The 23,136-nt window shown below is 55.4% G+C and overlaps 1 protein-coding gene across 8 annotated transcripts in view; it reads left to right on the plus strand.

Annotated features, from left to right (window-relative positions):
- RAI1 (retinoic acid induced 1) overlaps window positions 1-20,382 on the plus strand; it is a 153,261-nt gene extending 132,879 nt beyond the window's left edge. For 6 of the 8 annotated variants that reach the window (XM_075010729.1, XM_075010730.1, XM_075010733.1 and 3 more), the window contains 4 exons: window positions 4,750-10,360; window positions 15,718-15,811; window positions 17,928-17,977; window positions 19,442-20,382. In XM_075010729.1, the coding sequence (XP_074866830.1) occupies window positions 4,766-10,360; window positions 15,718-15,811; window positions 17,928-17,977; window positions 19,442-19,456 (5,754 nt within the window). In that variant the 5' untranslated portion in view covers window positions 4,750-4,765 and the 3' untranslated portion in view covers window positions 19,457-20,382. Of the gene's footprint in view, window positions 1-4,704; window positions 10,361-15,717; window positions 15,812-17,927; window positions 17,978-19,441 lie in introns of those variants that run through there. The other 2 variants (XR_012647732.1, XM_075010732.1) reach the window with 2 other exon arrangements.
- The last annotated feature ends 2,754 nt before the right edge of the window (window positions 20,383-23,136 follow it).

Consider the following 23,136-nt stretch of genomic DNA (forward strand, 5'->3'; position numbering starts at 1 on the left):
ATCCCCCCCCCCCCCCCCCCCGCTACTGCTTATCTCTGCATTCATAGTCTTTAGTCTGGGGGAGAGCAGGAGATGCCGTTTATGGCACCAAGCCCTACGGGATTTGTGTCACCCTGACACAACCCTCTCCCATGCTGTGGGGCATGTTGACCTGGAGAGCAGCTGCACCATCTTGGCGAGCAGGCGGAACAAGCCCATTTCTGGGCATGCGGTTTGCACAGTCGGAGTGGTTCAGCTGCATGGGTCTGTAATGGTGTTCTTCAATGTTTTTTTCATAAAGTACCCTATTTAAAAAAAAAACGTAAGCGCCCCCCCAGCCTTCTCTTGTGTGCCCCTATGGATACGTGAACCACCGGGTGAGAAATATGATCCTAAAAGAATCTGAGGTCTTGAAGCAAGCACCATGCAACCTTTCCAGATTACTGTAGCCTTTGCAGGCATCAGATTTGCTTTGGAAACCAACAAGTTGCTTAAAAACTACTAACTTACAGAAACATGTAAAAATATCACAGAAGACTAGCGCTGCAAACTTGCTTTCTGTCATATTGTACTCACGTTTCAGCACAAGGCATATGAAGCAACAGAAACAAGTCCTTGTCTGAATGAACTTTTAGATTGAACTGACTTTACTAGTGCTTTTTCTGAAGCCTGTTGTGAAACGAGGCGAACAGCTAGATGAGTTGATGTGCCCCCTGGAAGACCTTGCTGTACCCCTGGTTGAGAAACACTGATCTATAACCATATTCTGAAAGGCACATTAGTGTGGGGTTTCCAGCTAAGTTTGGCCTGTCTACACCCCTGAACCAGAGTGGGTTTCACCCCACTGGAGTTACCTAGGTGGGTGATTCATAATGCAAGCAGGGTCTAATGCTAAGTAGCGAAGAAGTTAGGGGTCAGCGTGGGGCAAGCCCATGGATCTCCAAGGAGTTACATCAGCGATAGATTGGGCTCTTAGTGCTCAGCACTGGCCGATGTATGAGGGTTGGGGAGGGGAGCCTGGCAGCTGGGAGGCAGAGAGTCACAGCCATCGATTGTCGGAGGCGCTATTGTCAGGCAGTGGCTGCTGTCGGCAATTGTCACGTTGCCTATTGCTAATCAGTTCCCACTGCTAGGCTGCTGCAGGCCTCTTTCCTCCCCCGTGGGCTCTGGGGGCTTCACAGCCTATTGCTTTGTGAGATCAAATCCAGAGAAGCAGCATCCCTCATGCAAGGATCCAGCCTGGTGCGTTGCCAGCTGGAGATCAGTTCAACAGAAATGTCGCTCTGACCGCCAACCCTCCCAGGTTCTAATTCAAGCTTTCCCTCCCCTTTGCCCCCTGTTCACTTCCCTCTCTCTGTGTGAATGGCACCTTCTTCCTTCCCCCACAGCCAGACGGGGTCATTATCTCGCCCTGGTGTTGCCTTGGCTATTTTGGAAAGTAGTAATAATTAAAAACCAACGTGAAAACAGCCACCCAGTTGGTTTTATTTTTTTTTTCAGAGCTGCTTTCATTTTGGAAACCCACTTTCCTTGTGTTGCTTTTGGGGCCCTTCCCCCCCTTTTCATTCCCCCCCTTCCCCCAACCCTGTGTCCCAAAGGCTTCTCTTTCATTTGTCTTCTTTTGTTCTCAGCTTCCTTCCCCCCACCCCCATTCCCAGTGCTTTTGCTGGGACAAGGAATGTTAAGCCCCAATGTCTGCATCGGGTGACTTTTGAGCGCAAGGTTGGCCGTATTTTAATCGACCCGTCTTTTCTCTGAGATGTGCGCTTTAACCACATCCAGCTGCCTGTGCGTATGGGGAAATCCAGCTGTAAGAAGGGCAGCTCAATTAAGCGGAGCCAGCGTGCCATTAAAGGAGAGGAGGAGTGGAATATAAAGGGAACTGGGGCCGGGGAGGGCGTCGAGGGGAAATTAGCAACGCCACCTTTATTGGTCGCTTTTAATAACGTTTTTTGGTCCTGTGTTTCAGCGGCGGGGGTTTGCTAAATAAATAAATAAAAAGGCACTGAAATGTTAATGATATCCACAGGACACTCAGCAGGAAATGAGAGCAATCTGGGACTAATAAAAGCAGAAATGTAATTTGCACAGATAGACACGATGCACCAGACAAAGGTGCCAGCAGCCTCATTCAGAGCCACACCGAATTTTGCACATTCCGGCTTTGTGAGGTGGCTGCCCCGGTGCAACAGAACCAGGGGAGGTGCAAGTTTCCCTGAGCGGGGCTACCCAGCGCATGGGGATTTTACATTCGGTCTGGAGAAGGGGACAGCTGGGGGCTCGCCTTATTTTGTGGGTTACCTCCTGCCACGCAGGGGCAGTTGTAATGGGGATTTGTAGCTGGGCTTGTGAAATTGTGAGTCTGGATGTATGCACGTGTTTGGGCGTGCTCGCCTGTCCTCCTGCCCATGGGTGGGGGCGGGCACATTTGTATGTGTGGGCGTGAGGTTTGCAGCTTCTGGGGAGGTGCTGTGGAGGTGGTTTGTTGTCACAGACAGCCTGAAATCTTTCAGGAAAGGAGCAGGTGAGGGCTCTGATCTGCCTGGAGAGAGAGAGAGACCCAGGTCAAAAAGCAGAAAATAAATCCTGCCTCCATGCACAGCTCCGTCTTGGCTCTCTCTGCAGGCGTCTGGTATAATGTGTTAGATGCACCAACTAGCACTGGAATCGAAGTGGGGAACTAGGGCGAGAGTCCATTCCCTGTGTTAAAGTCATTTCCTCAAGAAACAGAGCGAGAGGACAGAAGGGAGGGAGAGATACTAACTGGTTCTGGGAGATGAAGAGGAACCAGGGCTTGCCTTAACAGTGGCCCTGGCTCCTTCTGTCGCTACCTCTGGTGGGCAATGCAGGCTGGGGGCTGCCCAAGCATTTGTGGTGGTTGCATTTAGGGCCAGCAAATCAACAAGAATGGGCATGTCGACTTTCCATGAAAGTGGTTGAGTGCTGGGGTGTCAGTTCCCTGCCTCCACCTCCCCAGTTCGTCACTTCTAACTCTCCTGGAGGACTCCTCACTTACGCATCTCCTCCTCCTTTCACCTCTGGGGACAAGCTTGCGGAATGAGCCCTTGCTCACCCCTTGTAGGGGACACCTCCATGGCCGTTAGCTCAGGTAATTAGCCCCGGGGGTAGCCGAGCCTGGGTGGTGTGAGCGTTCCCATGGCCCTGCATCTGCAGCGTGTGCCTGAGGTATATCCCAGAGTTCGTTGCTCTGAGTCCCTTTCCGCTAGTGACGGGAGAGCTGGTCTCCTCCTTTGAGGGGAATTGTGGGAAGGCATTGGAGGACTGTCAGCTCTGGCATGCACCCTTGATGCAGAGGGCATGTGTTAAAGAGAGCCTGCACTCTTCTCACCTTACCCCTAGTCGCGTCAGGCAGCCCAAGTTTAAAACACCTCCAAACCCAGGTCAGGTGGCATGTAGATGGTCGGGGATGGGGGCTAAAACCCCAGGTGAGAACCCGAAAGAGCTGTGCTGTGACTTTACCTGCTTCGAGGGTCGTGTCTGGTCACATCCCACCACGGGTATTAGCTCCCACTGGAAGGTATCAGAAGGCAACTCGCGTGACCAGAATCAATCTCTCACCTGAATCCATCCTGTCATTTCCAGTGTGGGAATTTACTGAGGCCTGGCCCCCGCGACTGCCACTAAGGAGGCCATCAGGCTGGTTTGGGGGGGGCGGGGAGGGGGAGGAGAGGCAGCGGTATCTCTCTCCAAGAGGGCTTCGTGCCCTGCTGTCACTTTTCAGCAAACTCTGGGGTGCAGAGGGGCCCTCCTCGTCAGGGGCCACCAGGAGAGACGCCAGTGAGGTCTGGTCCTTTGATGTGCAACACCCTGTGCCCCTGGGTCCTGAGCACCTCGCAGGATTAGGCCCTTATTGTCCATGCCAATATGCCTATGGCCCTTTGGTTAGCGTGCGTCGTCTCTCCCCGTGCATGGTCTCTAGTTAGCTATATAGATGTGAGGCAGGCGCTGGCCTGTTCCTGACGGAATTATGGGGTAGGGACGCAGGAGGTTTTATCATGGCTGTGCCTCGCTGCTCTCCTCAAAGCCGCCTGCAGATGGCATCACAGCAATTAAGGAGGCTATTGGGTGGAGAAATAACTGGCGGGTGGGGAGGGGCAGAGAAGCAGACCCAGAAAGTTGCAATGACTTTCCATAGCAGAGCCTGTGGGTCTGTCCTCACTGCTGATAGGTCAAATAATAACAACAGTCATGATTAATAATTAAAAAAAAAAAAAAGAGGCATTGGACCTGGATAACAGGATCCTGAAATCCCCAGGGAGGGCGCACAGAGAAGGGGGAGGGTCATTTGGCCAAGTGATTTCCCACCGATGAGGGGCAGAGAGGGATGGAAAACAGGTGCGTGAAACACAGCGCGACCTAACACCATTCAAGCCCCATCCAGGCGCCACCTGCGTCGGTTGCCGTCCTTGGCAGATGTCAGCCCGCAGAGATGCTGAGGCTGGCAGGACTGGTGCAGTGTTGCTGAAACAGAGGGGGCAGCTGGTGAGGGAGAGAGCAGGGGGAAAGGAGATGGCATTGGGGTTTTTGTTTCCTTTTCCTTTAAAGGTTGCAGGGCGGGGGGGGGGGGGGGCGGTGATTCTGACTGTAGCGCACAGTCGGGAAGCCTGCAGGGCAAAACAACAGCTGCAGTACAGTCGCAAATCTCCCAAATCTCGCACCGGCTCGCAAACAAACCAGCCACCGAATGAGCCCCCAACCCGCAGTAAAAGAAAACGGTTCATTTGAATCCTCTCGTCTCTCTCTTCACAGATAACAAGCCGGAGCCATGCAGTCCTTTCGAGAAAGGTGTGGTTTCCATGGCAACCAACAGAACTACCAGCAGACTTCACAAGATACATCACGCCTGGAGAATTACAGGCATCAAAGTCAGGCCGGACCAAACTGTGAGCGTCAGAGGCTCGTGGCGAAGGAGTACTACAGTCAGCAGCAGCTGCCTTACCAAGGGTACGAGAACAGCGCTGTGGAGAAATATCACAGGGGAAATAAGCCGTTGCCCAGCCAGCAGCTGCAAGGCCGGCCAGCCTTTTCAAATTACGCCGTCCAGGAGAACACCCCGTACCCAGCCCGCTACTCCGGAGAGGAGACCCTGCAGCCCTGGGGAGCTCAGCAGCAATCCTTAGGCGGAGGAGCGGCCAAGTATGAGGAAAACTTGATGAAAAAGAGCCCAGCTCCCGCCAGCAGCCGGCCGTACCATGAGCAAACGGCTCAGCTTCCCTTCCGAACTCATTCCCTGCATCTGCCGCAGCAGCCGCCGCAGCCGCCTGCCTTGACGTATCCCAAGCTCCCAAGGCAGAAGATCCAAAATGACGTCTCCTCACCCATGTCCTTTTCCCAGACTGGCCATTTTACCCAGCACTCCCAGTCCCAGTTCCCAGCCTCTTCGACCTACTCCTCCGTCCCGGGAGGGAGCCAGGCAGCTCACTCCTATAAAAGCTGCACCGCACCCTCCAGCCAACAGCACGAGCGGCCTCTGGGAGGCACGGCTAACCTAGCGTCCGGGCAGCGAGTACAGAACCTGCACAGCTACCAGGCAAACCGAATTAGCTATGACCAGCAGCAGCAGCAGCAGCAGCAGCCAACACAGCAGCAGCCAACTCAGCCCTTGCAAGGAAGGCATCATGCCCAGGAAACCCTTCATTATCAAAACCTAGCCAAGTACCAACATTATAACCAGCCAGGCCAGACCTATTGTCAGCCTGATGCTTCGGTTAGGACCCCAGAGCAATATTACCAGACATTTAGCCCTAGCTCCAGCCATTCTCCCGCTCGTTCAGTGGGGCGATCACCCTCCTATAGTTCTACCCCCTCTCCACTGATGCCAAACCTGGAGAACTTCCAATTCAGCCAGCAATCTCTCAGCGCAGGGTCTTTCCCGGCCAGCATCACTGACCACAGCCATTTCATGCCTTTGTTGAATCCTTCTCCTACCGATGGGACGAGTCCAGAGGCTCAGCCTGGGAACTGCAAAAACTTGCAGAAGGAGAAGATCCCTGAAAATCTCCTCTCCGATCTCAGTTTGCAAAGTCTAACGGCGCTCACCTCGCAAGTTGAGAATATGTCCAACACCGTCCAGCAGCTGCTCCTCTCAAAATCAACAGTGTCCCAGAAAAAAGGCATCAAAAACCCTCCTAGGACCCCTGAACAGCTCAAAGGCCAACACTGCAGTCCAGAGAGCAGCACGTACTCTGCTGAGCAGGTGGGGACCCCCCTCTCAGACCCTCTGAGTACCCCTCAGTCGGTACATGCTGAAGCTCAGGATGCCGATTATATGAGCGGGTCTGAAGATCAACTAGAGAGGAATTTCCTTTATTGCAATCAAAACCGTAGTCCAGCAAGAGTCAACAGCAACTCCAAGGCCAAGCCTGAGTCAGTCTCTACCTGCTCAGTGACTTCTCCAGACGACATGTCCACCAAGTCTGATGATTCTTTCCAGAGCATTCATGCTAACCTGCCCTTGGAAACATTCACCAAGTACATGACCAATGAAAGGGAGTGCCCAAGGCTGCTCCTCAGTGCATTGTCTCAGGAGGAACTGGCTTCTGAAATCATCGTACTTCAAGACGCTATCAATGAGAAGTCTGACAAGGCCTGGGCCAACTCCCCGGCTTTAAACAAGGACCCAGCCAAATCCCCCTTCCATTTAGAAAATCACAGAACGTGTCTGGACTCAATGGTCAAGAGTGCATGGTCCAACCAAGGTGACCCAGGCGCCATCACCGACCCCCTGAAATTAGACAAAACCTCCGGGGGAAACAGTAAGGATTTCAGCGAAGAGGTTTATGAGAATCCCCAGGTGGAGTTTACAACTGCTGAAGCAAAGAATGCTCTTAAAGTCACCAGTTCCCTGCCATATAGTTCCAAACCCAACATCCCAGCTGCTACTTCCAGTTCTGAAGCCGCCAGCTACAGCTGCTATTCAAACACCACGGCCAACTCAGTGGGTTCCGAAAACACCATGGAGCATTTTGACTGGCCAGATGAAAGCATCAGTGAATCATGCCTGAGGTGGAAGGAGCTTGGGCCATGTCTACAGTCAGATCTTTCCAAAGGTTTGTTCCACAGCAAATTGGATGGGTCTTGCGAAGAGAAAAAAAATGCCTGCTGCGTAGCTATGTGTGATGGCGAACAGCCAACCAAGAATGAGCAGGCAGAGGACTTCAGCCAGCAGCAGATGGGGGAGGAAGAGGAAGAGACTTTGACGTATGATGAAGCCACCAAAGCAGATAGTGAGAGGTGGCTGGAGGACAACAGGCAGTGCTGCTCAGGGAGGGACTTCAGCGAAATCCCAATGATCTCGTCTCCGGATCTGAAGGAATCTGATTTGGAGCCAGAAGAATATTCATCTCTGTGTGAGTTGGCTAGTTCAGAACAGAAGTCTGTGATGTATGATCCAACCCTACCTAAACCTCCTGAGAATGCTACAGTGCTCTCCTCCAAGGATGTGCCAGTATCAGCAGAAGAAACTGTAAGCACGGTGGAGAAAGAAAATCCAGCTCCTTCCTCTCGTTTGTCCGGACAGTCTGTTATCCTCTTAGGCCCGGCAGTCGGTACTGAAACCAAGGTAAAAAGTTGGTTTGAATCTTCCCTGCCTCATATAAAACCTGAGGAGGACACAGCAGTGGGGGAAGGTGTCCTCCAGGAGAAGATAGAGACCAAAACATCCCTATCGCTTACAGTGAAGCAAACACTGCCGGAAAACTTACTGGCAAAATCAGAGTCAATCTCGAGGGCGAAGAATCTTCGTAGCAAGAGGTGCCATTCCAGGTTGTCAGAAGGAGAGGAGCCCAACCAACCGGTACCAAGTCCGTTCAAAGACATCCCAGCGGCTGGCATGGTGACCAACACATGTGTAGGGGCAGATGGCCAGATGGAAGCAACAAGCAAAAATGCCCATGGTCAGACTCCCAGGTTTCCAGCAGAAGGCTTGCCGGCTCGAATGTGTACACGCTCACTCACTGCCTTGAGTGAGCCCAGGACACCAGCCCCATTGGAAGGGCTCAAGGTGTTGGCCCATCAAGAAAAGTTAGGGAAGAAACCAGTTTGTGGCATGAAACAGAGAGTTGCGTTCAAAGCCGGGAAACGCACCGGAAGACCATCTCCAAAAGTTATCCCAGCTCCCAGTGATCCCACTTCTCTCCTGGTCCCAGACTTGGTGCAGAACGAGGACTTTATTGGCCAGAAAGCCAAAGGCCTAGATCCCCAAGATGCTGAGGTGAAGGATCAGAGGTCCATGATCCTGCGGTCTCGGACTAAGACACAGGAGGTCTCCTACACCAAAAGGAGAAAGGAGAAGAGGGCGGCAGAGGTCAGGCTCAAAAACTGTAAAACACCCAAGAAGCTCCTTTCAAACAACCATCTGCCCCCCACCTTTAAAATCCTGCCCCCAGGTGGCCCACACAAAGACGGGAAAGTTGGCAAAAGAATAAAACTTCCCAAGTCTGGGCCCGGAATGGGCAGCAAAATGTCTGAGCGGCCGCTGCATTCGCTGAAGAGGAAGTCCACCTTCATGCCCCCGATCCCAACCAAAAAAAGAAATTTGGTTTTAAGGAGCAGCAGCAGCACCAGCCCAAAAGAGGAGAAGCCTGAAGCCTCCCCCAGTCTCTTTAAAAGGATGCCATCAACCAAAAAGGCCCGAGCTCAACTGCCCACAAAGAGCTCCGTTGAAGGGGCCTTGAAGCCCCCTCCATCAAAAGACCCCCCCAGCGTCTGTATTAAAATCACCTCCCGGGCCGCGTTTCAGGGGGCCATGAAGACAAAAGTGCTGCCTCCGAGGAAAGGCCGAGGCCTCAAGCTAGAGGCCATTGTGCAGAAGATCACCTCGCCGAATTTAAAGAAGTTTGCCTGCAAAACTGCCACCACTGTCGCTGCTGCGCACAGTAATCCTCTGAGCCCTGCAGGCTTGGAGAAGGAGCGGGCCTTAAAGAATGCAAGTGTAACCCCAGTGGTGGAAGAAGCAGGGCCATTAAACCAGGGCCTGGCACAAAAGGCTCCTGCCGCTTCAGTAGCAGAGCAATTATGCAGAAATTCGAACAACAGATCCTTAAAAGGAAAACTAATGAACAGTAAGAAACTGTCCTCCGACTGTTGCAAGGGTGAGGCCTATTCATCTCCTGAGACAGTGCAGCACAACAGCAGCAGCATGCCAGCAAAGAGCATCAGCCTGCTGCCCAAGAAGAGGAACCGAAAGGGGAAAGCAGCAGCCCTCAGCGTGGCCAAAAACCCATTGGACAGGCGTGGGCATCTGGCCCCTGCTCTGCTCCTGGCTGCCCGAGAGAGGGCCAGCGCGGGGGATGCCCTGGGGAATGGGGATGAGGGACAAAGGGACGGGAAGAATCCAGAGACTGAGGACAAAGACTTGGCCAAGACCGAACCCCCTGAGGGGAGAACCTCCCAGCCCCGGGCGCAGAAGCAGCGAGCGAACCATGCCAGCTACAACGGCCTCTCCAAGAGACAAAGGAAGCGGAAGGCCAAGAACGTGGCCTCCTCTCGGTGCAAAAGCAGGGCCAAGCGGCGGCAGCAGCAGCAGGCCCCTCTGCTTAACCCCACAGAGCCTGAAATCCGGCTCAAATACGTCTCGTGCAAGAGGCTGCGGACGGACAGCCGAGCGCCGCCCTTCTCCCCGTACGTGCGGGTGGAGAAGCGTGACGACTTCACCACAGCTTGCACCGTCATCAACTCGGCCACGGAGGAGGCCAGGCTCCATAAGGAGCATCAGTCTTCCTCCTCAGCCCAGGCCCTGCTTCCCGGCGGGACCTCGCAGCAGCCCAGGGCGGCGCTGCCGTTATCGTCCACAATGCACCTGGGCCCGGTGGTGTCCAAGGCCATCAACGCAGCCTGTCTGGTGTGCTGCCTCTGCTGGAACCCTGCCAATTACAAAGACCTGGGGGACCTCTGCGGGCCGTATTACCCGGAGCACTGCCTGCCGAAGAAGAAATCGAGGCTGAAAGAAAAGCTGAAAGCGGAGGGGCCAAGCGAAGAGGCTCCCGCACCCTCGCTGGCGGAGAGAACGCTCAAAACGACAGATAATAATTGTGCCACCAGTACGATCAGTGGAAAGCCACCAAGGCTGGACAGTGCCGCTGACTCAGCCAAACAGAGCTCTCTCCGGTCGAGCTCCAGGGGGATGTTTAGGAAACTACAAAGCTGTTACTGCTGCGATGAGAGGACAGAGGGAGAGGAGGTGGCCGAGAAGCCCAGACGGCATGAGTGCAGCAAAGCCGAGTCCCCGTCTCAGGAGCCGGTGGGAGAGACGCAGGAGCACTGGGTTCACGAAGCCTGTGCCATATGGACCGCTGGGGTTTACCTGGTTTCAGGGAAGCTGTATGGGCTGCAGGAGGCCATAAAGCTGGCTGCTGAAGCGGTAAGAGCCTCTCCATCGGGCTGAAGGGCCACTTGGAACCCACCCGCCTGCTCACCAGCCCAGCGTGCCCGCCTCCCGGTGGCAAACCTCCAGGATCACGCAGATCCGAGGGGGGCAGGTCCAACCCACAGCTGGGATTGTGGGGATGGGCACAGGGTGTGTGTGTGTGGGTGGTGGGGAGCCTGGTCGTGAGATATGAGGATTGTAGTCTCCAAACAAGTCGGACCACATTCTGTGCAGTCGCTGGCCGGGGATGGAGGTGTAGCCCTGGAGGAGGCTGTCCTAGGGAAGGAATTCCGGCATGTGTGGAGCTGTCTGAGAGGCAGGCTCCGATTTCCAACCCAGGCATCTGGAACCCCCTCAGCTGGAGAAAAAGGTGCATTGCAGGTGATCCCCTCAAGCCCTTGGGATAGCTAGTGCCCGGCCCAGGCAGGGCATCCTTGATATGCCCATGCGCTGGATGCCCCTGTTTGAATGCAGGTGCAAAAAGATAGTGCCAACGGAGCCTAGTGTCAGATTCCCAAAGAGCCTCTCCTACCGTTCCTGCTGAGAGCGCGTCCACTCTGCGGGTGGGCAGCTAGACCGGCAACGCAATGGCCAGGCACAGAGGTGTTGGAATCTCCATGCCTGGAGGTTTTTAAGTCCCAGCTTGACAAAGTCCTGGCTGGGATGATTTAGTTGGGGTTGATCCTGCTTTAGGCAGGGGGCTGGACTTGATGACCTCTTGAGGTCCCTTTCAGCCCTAGGAGTCTATAATTCTCTGACCTGTCCAGGCAGATGTACGCTGCTGCCAGGACCTTTAATAGGTGCCCATTGAGTGTGTGCTCTGATACAGGCGGACAGTCAGCAGGACCTTCTCAGGGGCTCATCAGCCATGAGATCATCTGTACCTCGCAGGTCAGAGCATTTTCACCTGCTTTCCCCAGCGTTGAGGCTCAGGGCTTGTTCCTCATCTGGGCATTTGATGCTCGTCCCAGATACAGCCCGTTCTCTAACGAGCCCAATAGAACCCAGCCGACGTTCAAATAGGGCAATTAGAAAAGTCCCCGGGGCCCTTTTCGCCAGCCAAATGCCAAGGGCCCTCCAGCAGGAAGCTGTTGGAAACGGAAACGCCAATTAATGAGCAGCCGTGTGTCCTTAATATTCATTTGGGGCTACATCCTGCCAACTCCGGTGAGAACCGGGGCTGGGTAAACACTGCCTGGTTTGGCCCAGTATTGAGCTTGGCTCGGTGTTAATAATTGGAAGAGGAGGGTGGAAGAGAAGGGGATTTCAATATTCACCAGCTGAGTCTGACTTCGGGCAGGTAGAGTCAACGCTTATCTCGATTTGAGTCCTGCTCGTGATCTTTTAACACCTGCTGCTGTTGACTGGCACTTCCCCGTGTTCCCCTTTTCAGCCGCCACTGCTCTAGGTCCGTACCTGGTGTGCCCTGGGGTCACAGGGACGGGTGCGCCAGGTTTGTTCCATATCCCAGCTGCATTTTCCCCTACCGTCCAGCCCTGGCCCCATGCGGTTCCTGAGCTGTTGCACGTACTGTAAGCAGCAGCGCCAGGGGCACAGTTAGACAGCAAGGCTTAACAGTGCGTTAATAAAAAGCCTAAGGAGCAAGAATGAAAACCTGCCAATTGTCTTAAGAAATGTTGCTCCCAGGAAATTAAAAATGATGCGCTGGCATAGATGGAGGTTGGCTGGCTGCGGGGACGCTGTCACCATGCATCCGGCCGGAGCAGAACCTGAAAGCAAGGGGCTAGATTCTCAAAGACTCCTAGGTGATAGATCTGCCCAAGTCCCGTTGACATACAGGGAGTTTTCTGTTCCTTTGAAGGTCCACCCAGGATGCCCATTTTGGACTTAAATTAAACTTTCTGTTGGGGGAAGGGAGAGGGTGACCCTCCAGGTTGCCATAAAACCATGGAAAATCCATCACCTGCAGGGGCACCGAGCTCCACCGGAAGCAAGTCGCTGCGTGCGTCAGAGTTGCAATGCTAGCTGTGAACCGGGGTGGAAAGGGTAAAGGAATTCAGAAACAGAACCTGCCTGGTGAGATTCCACAGTACCTGGCCAAGTAAAGGGGCCAGGAGCCCCTTCTTCTTCTCTCCTACCTCTTTCGTTTCCTGTGCTGAAAGGATCTAGTGCAAATGAGCTTCACCAGGAGGGGTAATTAACCACAGGGAGTCTTGACCTAGAGAATGAGAACATTCCCCATTGCTTGCAGTCCTTTCACCGAGACTGGATGGGTGATGTGGTCTGCGCCGGGTTGTTCAGAAGGTTCAGCTCATAGTGGCCCTTGTTCTGCTAAAAATCTACAAAGCCACGGGTTTACCAATGGGGCAGAAGTCCCTGGAAACACCAAGAACTGGGGCTGTCAATGGCCGTGCCCCAACTGGCTGTTCTTGCAGTGGAAGGTGTCCCTCAGCCTCCTCCATTTATGCTCTCTGGCCCACTTACCCCTGTGTCTTAGCCTGTCTCCTCATCTCTACCCACGCTGTTCCTCAGACAGAACAGACGAGCTCGAAAGCCTGGTGATTATTAGCTTCTCCAGGCAGAGCTCGCATCTGCATCTTCCTCTGTGGGTCTGACGCACTGTGCTCAGTGGTAGAGCCCCAGAGCGGGTAATAACTCATCCTCAGAACCTGCCAAGCAAAGGAGAGCAGCCCTGCCGGGCCCCAGCCTCGCACATGGTTCACAAGCAGGGCCATTGTTTCTGCTGCTGCAGCTCAGCACAGCTCCGCTGGCTTCAATGCAGCTCCCCTGTTTGGTGACAGCTGAGGATCCAGCCCTCCGAGAGCAGAGGAGCATCACACACTGCGTGCAGATAACGGCTTGTTATGAAGCAGTTGGCTGTGTTTTTGCAGCAGGGCATTGCTGTGATTGCAGTTGTTTTGTGAAATAATCGGGGTTGGACGATTTGGAACATCCATTCAGCCTCGGCCCTGAGCTCAAACCAGGGTTGCCTCTAATTTTTTTCCATCTGTGGGCTGAATAAATTTTGTTGTGTGCACCAAGGCATGTGCGGATGGGCATCACCAGCATGAAAACACGCCATCCACAGTGGATGGCTGACTCTTATCCTGGACAGCCGCCCAAGTGTTCAATGAACAGGGAACACTGGCCCGAAGCCGCCAAGAGTGCTCAGCAATCCCTCCCCTTGAGCCCCCCTTCACCCGCACCCCTCCCAGTACCACTCTTTTACTACGATGTCCCTCATCTGGCTGAGTCCCAGGACAGGGAAGAGGCCAACGGCCAATCCGGTGCTCGAGCACAGCTGTAAAACGAGTGATTGGCTGGTGGAACCCTGCGCTAGGGCTGGCGTGAGTGACCAGATGTGATCCGAGGAGATGCTAAAGCAAAGAACCCTGTGGTGGGGATAGGAGTTGGGATCCATTAGTGCCAGGAGGGTGCACTGACCAGAGTGAATTCCCCCCCTCCCAGTTCTGGGGGTTTCATCTTCGCCTCGTAGGCTCAGTTCCACTTGCATCCTTCGCTCTGGGCCGCTGCAGGTTGCACAGTGCAAGGGGCCTGCTTTCTTCTGACCTTTCCACCTGCAGATCCCTGGCTGGGGCTTCTCCGGCACTTCAGTTTAATGCCATGCACTGTACACAGACTCTGAGTTGTACCAGGCCTTTGAAGGGACTGTTGGTGTTCCCAGAACGGTGCAGAAAGAGCACACCCCTGGCATCCGTCATGTTTCGCATGCAGCGAAGGACGAGCTGCAGACAGGAACATATGAAGAGCTGGGAATTGAGACCCAACTCTGCCCTGACCCACTGGGTGGCTTTGACTGTCATTGCGTGTGTCAGTGCTCCCTAAAATGGAAAGAACCATACAGATTGACCCTCCCTCCTCTGGCAACATCTGTGGCCCGGCATGATTTTAATTAGCCAGATGTCCACTTATCATGGGTGTGGCCAAGTTTCCCATGGGCCCATAAATTTGTTGACAGCCACCAGTCCTGGCTCTCAGTGTTCTGTGCTGTTATTTAGCTGTAATTTACCCCTAAACATCTTCTAAAAGCTCAGTCAGCAGTGACAGTGTTGGTAATGTGCTAGAGGGAGGGAGAAAACATGTTCTTCTTGGCCTCTGAGGATAGAGCAAGAAGCAATGGGCTTAAACTGCAGCAAGGGAGGTTTAGGCTGGACATTAGGAAAAGGTTCCTAACTGTCAGGGTGGTCAAACTCTGGAATAAATTGCCAAGGGAGGTTGTGGAATCTCCATCTCTGGAGATATTTAAGAACAGGTTAGATAAGTGTCTATCAGGGATGGTCTAGATAGTACTTGGTCCTGCCACAAGGGCAGGGGGCTGGACTCAATGGCCTCTCAAGGTCCCTCCCAGTCCTAGCGTTCTATGACTCTATGACCTCTATGGTCCAGCGACTTCTCTGCTTCAGCACTGGTTGGATCCCGAGGGTGCTGGACTAGAGTTCAGCCTGTACTTATCTAGCCCACAAGGGGGTTGTGAGGGTTAATAAATATTTGGGAACCCCTTTGAGATCCTCAGGGGAAGGCACGGGGAAGGACAGAGTATTTTGACTGTTCACTGGGCGTTCCCCAGCAGTGTTTTGTCCCACAGCAATAAGAGAAGCTGACTCGCATGGCAGTGGAGTTGCATTAGCTCAGGGGTAGGCAATGAGTCGCATGGGCTGGGTGTAGTTGGCCAGGGTTAGCGTCGGGTGGCTCACTAGGGTTATCGGTGGGAACCACGTCCAGCCTGCAGGCTGTTCGGTGCTCTCCCCTGCCTTAGCCCCAGCCCAACCCCATGGGGCCCTTTAGTGCTTCACCGCTTAGGACATAAACAGTTGTCACAGCCCCTGAGTGGTCACCTGGCTGCAGGTGTTCTGTGGCCCACGGTTCCAGTGACAGCAGAAGTGGGGTGGTTAAGAAAACCCAGGCCATGGGGAGGACCGGGTTAAAGCTGCATCCATTTCACAGGCTCCTCAGTTAGTGGTTACGGGGGAAAAGTAACTGGAACCGAATTCGGAGCCTGTGGGGCGCTAGGAAGGAGGCAGGCTTGCGTCCCAGGGGCCAGCCGTGTGCATGCGGAACGCAGGCTCTGTCCCCAGATTCCAGCAGAAGTCAGTGTCACACATCACCATCATGCTGAAGTGAATGAGTTTGGTGAAGCTTTTGGGGCTCAGCCAAGCCTGGCAGGAGAGGTGGGTCGTGCTGAGGAACAAATGAGATAAATCTGAACCTGGTGGGGATGTGATGCTGGCGGCTTTTCCCTGCTCTGCTGAGAGCATGGCCCATGGCTGCCCGGGGGAATAGCTAGCTCCTGTATCCATCAGTTACTTCGCTGGACCTCACCGGCTTCTCTCTCTCTTGTTTTCCCTTCTGGCCGGTTGGTGGATTTAAAGAGATGTGCTAGTTGCCAACACGCAGGTGCGACCGTGGGCTGCTGCCAGAAGGGATGCGTCCAAACCTATCATTATGCATGTGCCATTGACACAGGTAAGGCTCGCTGGGGAGCGGCAGGATGTGGGCCAAGCCAAGAGGGCTTGGAGGACCTCAGCTTCTTGCTCCCCACAGTTTGGCTACACCTGGCGCTGTCCCGGGCCTGAGGAGCATTAACAAAACGGGGTATTAGCCTCCAGCGTGAGCTTCTTTCTGCGCGTTAACCTGCCATGTGATTCGGGGGTGTCAGCGAGAGGTGTGCATGCGTGGCACCCGGCTTTGAAGGTGCTGCCCAGGGCGCGTCACAGCCCCTTGCGCCAGGCTGGAGTCCCCCCACCAGGTGTGCCAATGCGCCAGTCCTGACCCTGCTCCAAGCCTAGGTCCTGCTTCACAGGCACTACAGCTGGCCTAGTGCTGTGTATTAAGTCATATTCTTGATCTTTCACAGGGCGGCATGGTGTGATTAGAAGTCGGGGTCTGGGAGTTGGGTCTCCTGCAGTCTCTTTCTGCCTCTTCTGTCCATTCATTGCATGTCCTTGGGCCTGTCACACAGCCTCACTGAGCCTTGGCTTCCCCCATGCAACAGGGTACAAAGGTTCCTCCCATTCGCTTATGGTGCCCGAGTTCCTGTATCGGAGAGGCTCCAGAGGAGGGAAAAGCCTTTCCAACAGGCCAGGACCAGGGGTGTTATTCTCTGCACACCCCTGCAACTGATATTATGAGCACCGAGTGTCTGTTTGCCATGCACGGGTGCCGGAGAGGTGGGAGGGTCTATGAGGGGCAGGCAAAGTTCTCTGAGCCCGTCTTGAGGGGAATCACAATGTGGCACTGTTAGGGTGTTTGCCACAGCCGGGCCTGGAGCCTCACTCTGTGTTGTGCACATTTCAGGGTGGGTTGTGTCCCTGCAGAGTGACTTAAGCAGAAAAGGCTATTGTGGTGCTGTGGAGTTCGGTGCCGTATCACCGATTCGTTGCAGGCAGCAAGTTGCGTTTGCTGTGAAGAGCTCACCCAGCCCCTCTCCTGGGAGAAGTGGGTTGTATGCAGGCAGGCAGGGTGAGAAAGGCAAGAAGGAGCTGCGGGGTGAGGGTGAAAAGGAAGAGAGCAGAGTGGGGTGCTGGGCTGAGGGGGCTGCATCTGATCCCACCCCTGCCATCTGCTCCCTGGGGGGCCGCACACCGTCCTCAGTTTGCCCTGGGATGGGTGCCCCACTGCACAGTGAGTAGTGACAGTAGATGGGACAGTCAGCCCTATAGATCTCCACTGGATTCACCGGCTTGGGCCTGGCAGTGGGAAGACACTTTGGAATCAAAGCAGCCCCAGGCAGCGTTCCCCATTCCGCGGGGGTTGCACCCCCCATCTCTCCCCGCCTCGGCCGCGTCTCCAGGGAGCTGAAGGAGGCTGTGAGCTGTCCCAGCCTCTGACACAGCTTGTGGTCCTGTGTCAGCCTCACAGGTATCCACTGGCCACTTCCCGTGGAGAGGAGCGTCCTGGAAGAACAGCCAGTGCTCTTCCCGGCTAGCGTGAGCTCCCTCACCGGTCCCTCATGCAGGAGGCTGGCTGGGAACGGGCAGGCGCAGAGAGAGCTCATGCCGACACTGCCCTCAGGATGGCCACCCTCAGGTCCCACCGAAGGCATCTGTGGCAAGGACTGTGGCAAGTCTCAGTCCTTTAGCAGAAGCTTGGCCACACAAACCCCATCCTCTTGGAGTGCAGCGAAGCCTGGCTGGCAGGCAACCCCCGGACTCAGGGCAGTGTCAGGACCGGGGGGAAGCTGAGGAGCCTGGGCAGAGCAGAGCCTGGTCCAGGACGAGGCAGAGCCCTGTGGGCGCTGCAGGGCGTGGACAAGCTGTGGGGGCCTTGCACAGCCCCTGCCTGGGCTGACACAAGCCCAACTCCCCAGCAACTGGGGCAGGCCCCTCTGGCTGATGGAGGAGGAGCCATTATGGAGGCTGAAGTGAGTCCCATTCAGGCCTCCGCTGCAGGACAATGACGGTGACAAAGGGGAAGTCGGCAGGGGGAGGCAGAAGGTTTCTCAGCTCCACCTGCAGGGCTCAGAGCTCTCAGCTGGGTGGGTTAAGGGGGGCTGGAGGTGGCTGACGGCGGGGTCCGGGGGGGGGTACACACGCTGCCTCGCCAGCACACTCTCAAGTCGGGTTCTGCTTTCTGTTGGCAGGTTGCTTATTAACGGAGGAGAACTTCTCTCTGAAATGTCCCAAACATAAGGTGAGTCCAGAGGCCTCTCCCCCACACCCGGCATCTGCCCTTGCCTCCTGCCTCAGCCCAGGCAGTGGTGGTGGTCCCCCTGCTCCTGGCGGACGGGAGCTCGCTGGGGCTGCACCTCAAGAGCCCATCCCCTCTTCCACAGCACCCTCTGCCCCCTCCCAGCCGGGCCGCCTGGGCCCTTGCTGGCCTCGTCGCCGTTCTCTCTTGGCCCCACATCGCAGCTCCCGCAGGCGCCTCTTTATCCCCTGCACTCCATCGGCCTCCACCACGATCTCTCGTCCCAGACCGATGCCTGCTCCCCCCATCGCCTTCCAGCTCCCAGAGCGACAGTCAGCATCTGCCTCTCCACCCCCTGAGCCCTTTGCGCCTGCGGCGTTCTGCCGGGCACAGGCCGGCGGGGAACAAAGTGTGGCTGAAGTGAGAGGGCTGGAGGGGAAGAGGTGGGGAGGGCAGCGTTGTGGCTGCTGCCAGTCGCCACCGCCCCACACGGCAAGGAGGAGGGCTTTGGCTTCCCTCAGGAACTGCCTTCTCAGTGCTGAGCAGGGCCTGATGATTTAATCGGTGCTGAGAGCACTTCCTGCCTCCCTCCTGCGCTGGCTGCAGCCTGCGTACCTTACTGCAGGCAATCGGAGGGGAGCGCCAGGCTGCATGACCCAGAGCCTGAGAGGGAACATGCCCACAGTTTGGGAGTTGCGTGTTTGGCTGGGGAGAGGTGGTGGAGCCGTCTGGTCCATTCGGGACCTATCCAGACAAGTCATCGCCAGCTGGCAGATGAGGGGGAAGCAAAGGCTGATAGCTGTGTGCCCTGCTGGTGCCCAGGGAAGCCAGGTGCTGTGGACCCCAGGCAATGCACAGCAGCCGGTAGACAAGTGGGCTCGCGCCAGCCGGCATATTAAGCTGGAGTAGCAGAGGGCATTGCTGAGGCTGGCGGGTCAGGCAGCACGGGGCTGTTCCTCTGATACAGGGCACATGGCAAAGAGGAGCCCTGCCCCAGTGAGGGACAGCCAGCAGGAGGGGCACGTGTCCCTTTCTCTGGAAGGGGAAGGGAGGTGTGGCAGGCAGGACTGACTCAAGCCAGCAGATGGCTAGCCTGGCACTGAGCCCATAGGGACCAGCCAGAAGAGGGCAGGTTGCGCGGAGGTGAATGTTGCTGCCCCCCGGTGGTGGCTTTTCTCCAGTGCGGGCTGGAGGGAGGGTGCTGCACTTTTGCCCTGTGCCCAGCCCAGGTGGGCAGTGCCAGCCGCAGGGTGAACCCAGGGAGTCCAGCAGCAGCCACCTCTGGCTGCCTCGCGGCACCCTCCTGCTGGCACAGCTGGGACTGGAATTCAGGCAAGCTGGCCAGAAGACACCTCCATTCTCACTCTGCCTTGGAGGGGCTGCCCCCCACCCCCCACCCCCCGCCCCCAGAGCAGCGCGTTAACCCTTTCCCGGCTGGTGCGTTAATCCATTCGGCTTCTTTTGCAGAGGCAGCCGTTGTAATCCATCAGCAAGGAAGTCACCCCTCTGCCGGGCCCCGATCACCAGAGGCGCCTTGGAGCTTGTCTCAAGGGTGGCTGCCAACAACAAGCTCCCACAGGGAACGGCAAGGATGAAAGTGGAGAACGGACCCATCTGCATCCATTCCCCCTGCAAGAGTGCGCACCTGGGACCGGGAGCGCCAGAATACAGCCCGGGCGGGAAGCTAGTTCCAGGTTCCACTTCTTCCCTTCTGCTCCCTCTTCGCTCTACCCACAGCCATTCCGGACGGGCACGGAGCTCCAGTTCCAGAGTTGGCTTGGAACTCTATCCAGAGCCATTCCAGGTGGGCACATAAAAGCAGTTCCACGTTTTTTCTCTTCCCCCCTCTGAACTCTACCCTGGAGCCAGTGGGCAAAGAAATCCAGTTCCAGGTTTTTCCTCCTCTCCCCTTTAGGACCTGTAACTGACACTGATAGTAGCATCTTTCACCTGGAACAAGGCCCCAGGTAAATCCCGGCCTGGAGCACTTTCAGCACCTGTCCTGGAAGTGGATTCTGGATATACCTGCTGCAGTGGGACTCCCTTGACCAGAGAATGAAGGCAGCGTGTGGGCGGTGGCTTCTCTGACCTGGTTCCAGATGATGCAAATAACAAAACCCATGGCAAACACAGACTATGTTTCAGAACTACTTTAGCTGCACAGGGGTGGGGCGGGGCGGGAGGGGGCGGGTACAGTGTAAAAGGGTTCCTGACGATGTTGTCTTACTCTGGAACAGCCGGACTATGAGAGCTTTCCAGTCCTCCATATCTCACTCTGATCTGATCTGAGACGTTGCCTTCAGCTGACCTCATGGTGTCTGTCTGTATATATGTGCTCGACATGAGAAAAAAAAAAATGGCCTGATGTTTGAAACAACGCTTTGCTTTTTTGGTTTGGTTTTTCCTTTGCAGCCTCGGCCCCCTGCTGCAAGCCCGGGGCGCCGGGGGGGTGGGGGGGGGGGAGAGCAGGGCAGGTGGGGGGTGACTGGCTCAGGCCTGCTGGGGAGAGGCTGGGGTGGACAGTGGTGGAAAGGTCCCCTCTGCGGCCACCACCTCGGGCCGTGCGGGGCTGTTTGGGCTGAGGTTCCGGAGGGGAATGCTCTCAACCCGTTGTCTCTGGGCCTTCAGCTTCGCCTGCCTGCCCACGTCTGGGTGAACTGCTGTACTGGTGTGTGCTGCTCTAGGGGACCACTGTAGGCACCCACAGGAGCTCAGGCAGCGCGTGATGAGCAATACTTAGCCATTAGACCCGTCTGGAGCCTGCTTTAGCTGCCGGCTTCAGCCACCCGGCGCACCATTCGTCCCTCAGTATCCAGGGCTGCTGCTACTGCTGCTGCTGTGCGATGCAAAAGTCCTCATCCCACACCACCCCTGCTGTGTGAGTTTTGACGGCTCCTTGTCCCCTAGATACAAGTTCGTGCTGGTCAGCCCAAGGAACCAGCGTGACCTGGCTGGCAGCTGGGCTCTAAGGAGCAGATGTGGATTTTTGATGCTAGCTCTAGTCACCCTGCTGGGCAGGGATTTGTCAGCCCTCACCCTCTCTGCAGGGCTGGTTTAGCTCAATATGCGGCTGAGGCTCCCTACATGCCCCCCCCACCCCAGCACACTGCCTCTGGGTCACCCCCAGGCCAAACTCCCATCGCTCCTGTGTGCTGGAACCCAGACTTCCAGATCCCAGCATTTTTCACACCAGCCAGGGCTGTAGCGCCCAGCCAGCTACCAGCCCTCTGCACCGCCTCTGTGTTGCTTGATGGCTGCCCCTTGTGCCCAGTGCTGGCAGGAGTCCAGGGCACTCACTCCTGGTACGCTGTAATAAGCTGGCAGCCACCCTGGGGAGCAAACGGTTCTGTCAGTGAGCAGCTATAGCCAGAACCGGCCCAAACAGCCACTTGATGCACTGCCCCCCCTCGAACGCCAGCACTTTGAATCAGTGGCACGTGCCTAGAGAGGAGCCGGCATCTGCAGCGCTCTGTTTGCAGAGCTGGAAGACCCCTGGGGGCTGCACCTGGGATGAGAAGCGATCCTAGCGTTGCTCCCGTCCTTTTGGGGTAACTAATGAGTCCCGCACTCACCTGGGGCCAACCAGGCGACCTGCCAGGAGACTGGCTCGCCATGAGCAGCCAGCAACCATGCAGCGCTGTAAGAATTAACCAGCTCCTAGCCCTAGGCGGACACACTCCCTGCCAACAGCCTGGCAAACAGGTGCACTGTGGCTTTGGGTCCCCAGCATTGCAGAGACACTCGCACAGCCCCGACCTGGCCCGCTTAACGACATCACAGCCCATTTTTTTTGTGCCGTGCCATGCCGTCCTTACGGCAATGCTGGCTCCATGACAGAGGCTGGCGGGATAGCGACCGGATCGGGCTCAACGGGGCGGCCTCAGCCACAAACCCACTAAGGAAAGTTTACAAAAGCAGCTCCACAATAGTCAGCAAGGTAGCGCCACGAACCAGAGCCGCACACACTAGTTACAGAGGCTGGGGCGAATTAGCGGAGGCAGGTTGGGTTGGTATTTGGCCGAACGGCTTGGCTGGTGTCAGTCATGAAGACTTGCCATGGTGACACACGCCAGCAAGACCCAGCCCAGCTGAAAATGAATGGCAGTAGAACCCCAGCATAACGAACGCCAGTTACGAACTGACCCGTCAGCCACGCCCCCTCCTTTGGAACCGGACCTATGCAATCAGGCAACGGCGGAGACAAACAAGCAAGCCAATCCAGTACACTGCTGTGTTAAACCACTTTTAAAATGTGTGTGTTGGGGCGGAGGGGGTGCCTGTCTCTTCTGCATCGTCGTCTCAAAGTTGTATGACGTCAGTGCTCCATTGTAACCATGTTAGCAGCACCAGAACGGTTTGTTTATAGACCGGCGACCAGTTCAGAGTTACGGCCCTCCTCTGTGCCCGAGCTGACTGGAACGCTGAGGTTCTACTATACATAGCAGTAACAGCGATGTTTAAACCTCACACCCAGGCTGGAATCACCCCTAGCTGGCTGTGACCAGTGCTGCCCAGCGACAGCCTAATCCCTGGTTGCCTCAAAGCCCTGCCCTACCCTGGCTGCGCCCACGCAATGCCAAGGCCCTGTTGTAATCTGTCTGTCTGTAGTTGTGTGCGCTCCACCCGCGCCATGCTTTGCTAGCCATCTTACCGCCTCGCCTTCAGTGTTTGCTGCCCACGACTTGGTTCAGAAGCTTGCCTCAGACCATGGGGCAAAACAATAAATAAACCTGTCTGCGTCCCTGGCACCATTGCCTGAAATCCTGGCTGTTTTTTAGTGGCATCTTGTACATATGACTGTAAAATGGTAAATCGTGTGTATTATATATTGCCTCATTATAGAGTGTATATATATGTATACAGATACATATATATAATATATATGAAGACTGTAAATGTTAAGACTAGTGTACTTAGTATATTGCTTCACACTGAAGATTGTGTGTAACAAGCTGTTTCTAAAAGATGTTTATTTTCCTTAAGAGTTAAAAAAAAACACAAAGAAAAAAAAAAAACCAGGTCATTGCATTCAGAACGTCAATAAAGATACAGCCATTGTTTTGGAAGTACGTCCATGTCCATTTGTAGCCTCTGTTTCTCCTGCTGAGTCCTGCCCGGCTGCAAGCCCCTGAGGAATAGCACAATGGTTGCAACAATGATTG

This window comes from Carettochelys insculpta, chromosome 16, assembly GCF_033958435.1.
Source record: "Carettochelys insculpta isolate YL-2023 chromosome 16, ASM3395843v1, whole genome shotgun sequence".
NCBI lineage: Eukaryota > Metazoa > Chordata > Testudines > Carettochelyidae > Carettochelys > Carettochelys insculpta.